A 2,728-nucleotide genomic window follows, 5' to 3' on the forward strand; every position below is an offset into this window, starting at 1 on the left:
TTTGAGCCATTTGTGAAGTTACACTATCTCCTCGTGATCCCGGAAGAATTTGAACATTACAATATTCAACCTCTAGGAAATTTAATCATTCATTTACTCATTTACGTCATTTTAAACACTAACTCCTTCACAACAGTCATCAAAGTAACCGGAGTATCGTCATACCGTCGTTGCGGATCGAATTCAAACGATTCAAACGGAGCCCCAGACGTTCTGCGCCCTAAAGGCTGTGCAGTGGTACTAAGGAAGGAGTGGGGACCTGTGGGATTTCCCATCTGGCAAGTGGGAGGTCGCCATGACAGTTTTCACTCATGAATCTTTTTTATTGGGATATGTTTACTCAGTTTTTATCCCAGGAAATCAATGTCGATTTGTCAGTGCTTTTTTCCCACATGTTAATCTCTAGAAGTTTGCCCCTATCAGTTTTTTTTCAGTCGATGATTGCTGGAGGTATTCGGCCCCGATAAACCTAGACCCATGAGTAAAAATAATGATTATAAGAATTCAATTTTTTTATTTCTGTGATGATTGTTTTTTGGGGTATCACGATTTTCGTAGAACATTAAAGTTTCGTGGGATATAATGTTTTAATAAATCTCTGTCAAAAATAAATTGACCGATGGCGTTATCGTCAATGCCAGAGAGAACGGTTACAAATCTCGCCATTTCGCTAATACTTTTCATTTGATCGTCGATGAAGTTGGTGATGATAAAATCACTGACATCTAGATCGCCGTATTTTTCAGCAATACCGTTGATAGCGACAAGATCATCTGTGACTGATATCTCCAGATCTAGTGCTGTCTGGAAGGATCATAACAGGTAATGTCCTTTTGGTAATTGTTAATGCAATGTTTCATTTCATTGTAGTATTGGAGAGATTGTAGTCTTCGATACCCATTCCCCCACTATTTTTCATATAGGGGTGGGTGGGACAATAGGGACATCTGGGGTAAAATGGACACTCAAAAAATTTGCGAAAAAAAATTTTTTTTCCAAATTGAAATTTTTGATAATTGTTTCATTGAGCAATATGGACACTTGATAAATTCGTATAGGATGGACTAAAATGGGCATTCAAAAAATTTTCAATAATTGAATTTTAAAAAATTGCTTTTAGGCAAAATCCACAAGCGAAAAATTATTCAACAGTGGGGTAAAATGAATACCCGAAAAAGTTGGTCCTATTCAACTTTTAATCCAGAAATTTTTCAACGGAATTATGTCGGTATCTTTTTATAGAGAGTATGAACAAATAAACTTCATTTCTATTAAATTTTGCATTGACGTTTGAAATATTGAGTAGCTTTGGATTTCCTGTTTTACTATTAAAAATACTTTGAAATAATTTTTTTTTTTTCAATGAACAATTGCACGCCCTAAACAACTGACCTTTTGTTCATTTGCGAAATTTGTAAGATGGCTAATTTTCTACTTACAAAGGAAATCACTATAAAACCACCCCTCACGATAAATGTCAAAAATGATTTTTTTTTTCAATATGAAAATCGCAGTCATGACTAGAGTTTGAGAAATTGAATGACATTATTGAAACCCAAACAATTGACGAAGGAATCGAAATGTCCATTTTACCCTGTTTTTGCTTTACTTTACAACTCCTACGACGCAGCGTTATGACAATATGCTTATTTTTATAAATTTCAAATGAAGTCCGAACCGTAGATTTGATCCAATTCAACTGATCATTTAAATCTGCTGCCTGTATTGACCCACCCTCCCCTAGTAAATGTTATATGGGACCCGAAGACAAGAAATTCGCCAGTATACGCCTGTACTTGAAATGCATGTTGAGGGTTCTGCCAGTTCTGTTTGTCCGGGGGATTGATTGCGCAGAGATCGATACGCCCACCACGAGTTTTTATGTAATGTAATAACTTCAATGCGTGATCGTGTTCTTCTTGGTGCATGTGCATGAAATAGGATTCACAGCCTGGTAGAGCAACATCAACTTGACCAAAATAGGACGCCTTAAGGGAGAAAAATAACAAAAAGATGTGACAAGTGGTTCAATAAGAAAGAGTCTGGAGTAGAATTTTTAAAAAATTTCATTGATTAAAAGAATATCTAAGCTGGACCATAAAATTGGTACTAAATCCTTGCAATAAAATTGGTTTTCTATAAATTCCACTGTTCGATTTCAAACGTGACACACGTAGAATTATTAGACTTCACTAAAGGTTTCTTGAATATAATACAATTGTAAATGAACGATTAAATTAGCATTCAGTGACGATAAAAAATTTCCATTAAAGAATATTAGCGAGAGTTCTCTTACAATTTTTTTTTCAAGTCAAACTTTTTACAGGATTTCCATGTACTTAAACTCAATTTGTATCTTCGCAGGTTCTCTATCAAGTTCTCGAATGATTGCTTCAAATAAATAGACTTTTGTTTTCTATAAATGCAATGATTTTGTCATGGGAGAATGCTATTACGAAACTAACGCAATAGAAAATATCATAATGCCCTGTATTAAGTTAAGGATAATCGGGCGAGCCCGGAGGAATAGAAAAAAAGCAGCCATTTTTTTCTTTTTTTTTACGTATTCTTTAAATAATGGAAAAGGCGTGTGCAAAGTTTCAGACTGCTGGGGAGCATGGTTAATTTATTATGAATTTTTGAAAAAGTAGTCATTTAATCCGTGATCTTATGGAAATAACAAAAAAACTGCAAAACCCAAGGAAAAAATGCAGCCAAAGTCATGAAA

At 34.7% G+C, this 2,728-nt stretch overlaps 1 protein-coding gene across 1 annotated transcript; it reads right to left on the reverse strand.

Moving 5' to 3' along the window:
* Positions 1–361: 361 nt before the first annotated feature.
* On the reverse strand, positions 362–1,988 carry LOC114841638 (soma ferritin-like; the record flags this gene model as incomplete). Its single annotated transcript, XM_029126699.1, has 2 exons — positions 362–804; positions 1,797–1,988. Coding segments are annotated over 2 exons (453 nt in total), but the record flags the coding sequence as incomplete, so codon positions are not given.
* Between the last annotated feature and the right edge of the window lie 740 nt (positions 1,989–2,728).

Source organism: Diachasma alloeum, unplaced genomic scaffold (assembly GCF_001412515.2).
Source record: "Diachasma alloeum isolate Michigan unplaced genomic scaffold, Dall2.0 Dall_scaffold_01730, whole genome shotgun sequence".
In the NCBI taxonomy this organism is placed as follows: domain Eukaryota; kingdom Metazoa; phylum Arthropoda; class Insecta; order Hymenoptera; family Braconidae; genus Diachasma; species Diachasma alloeum.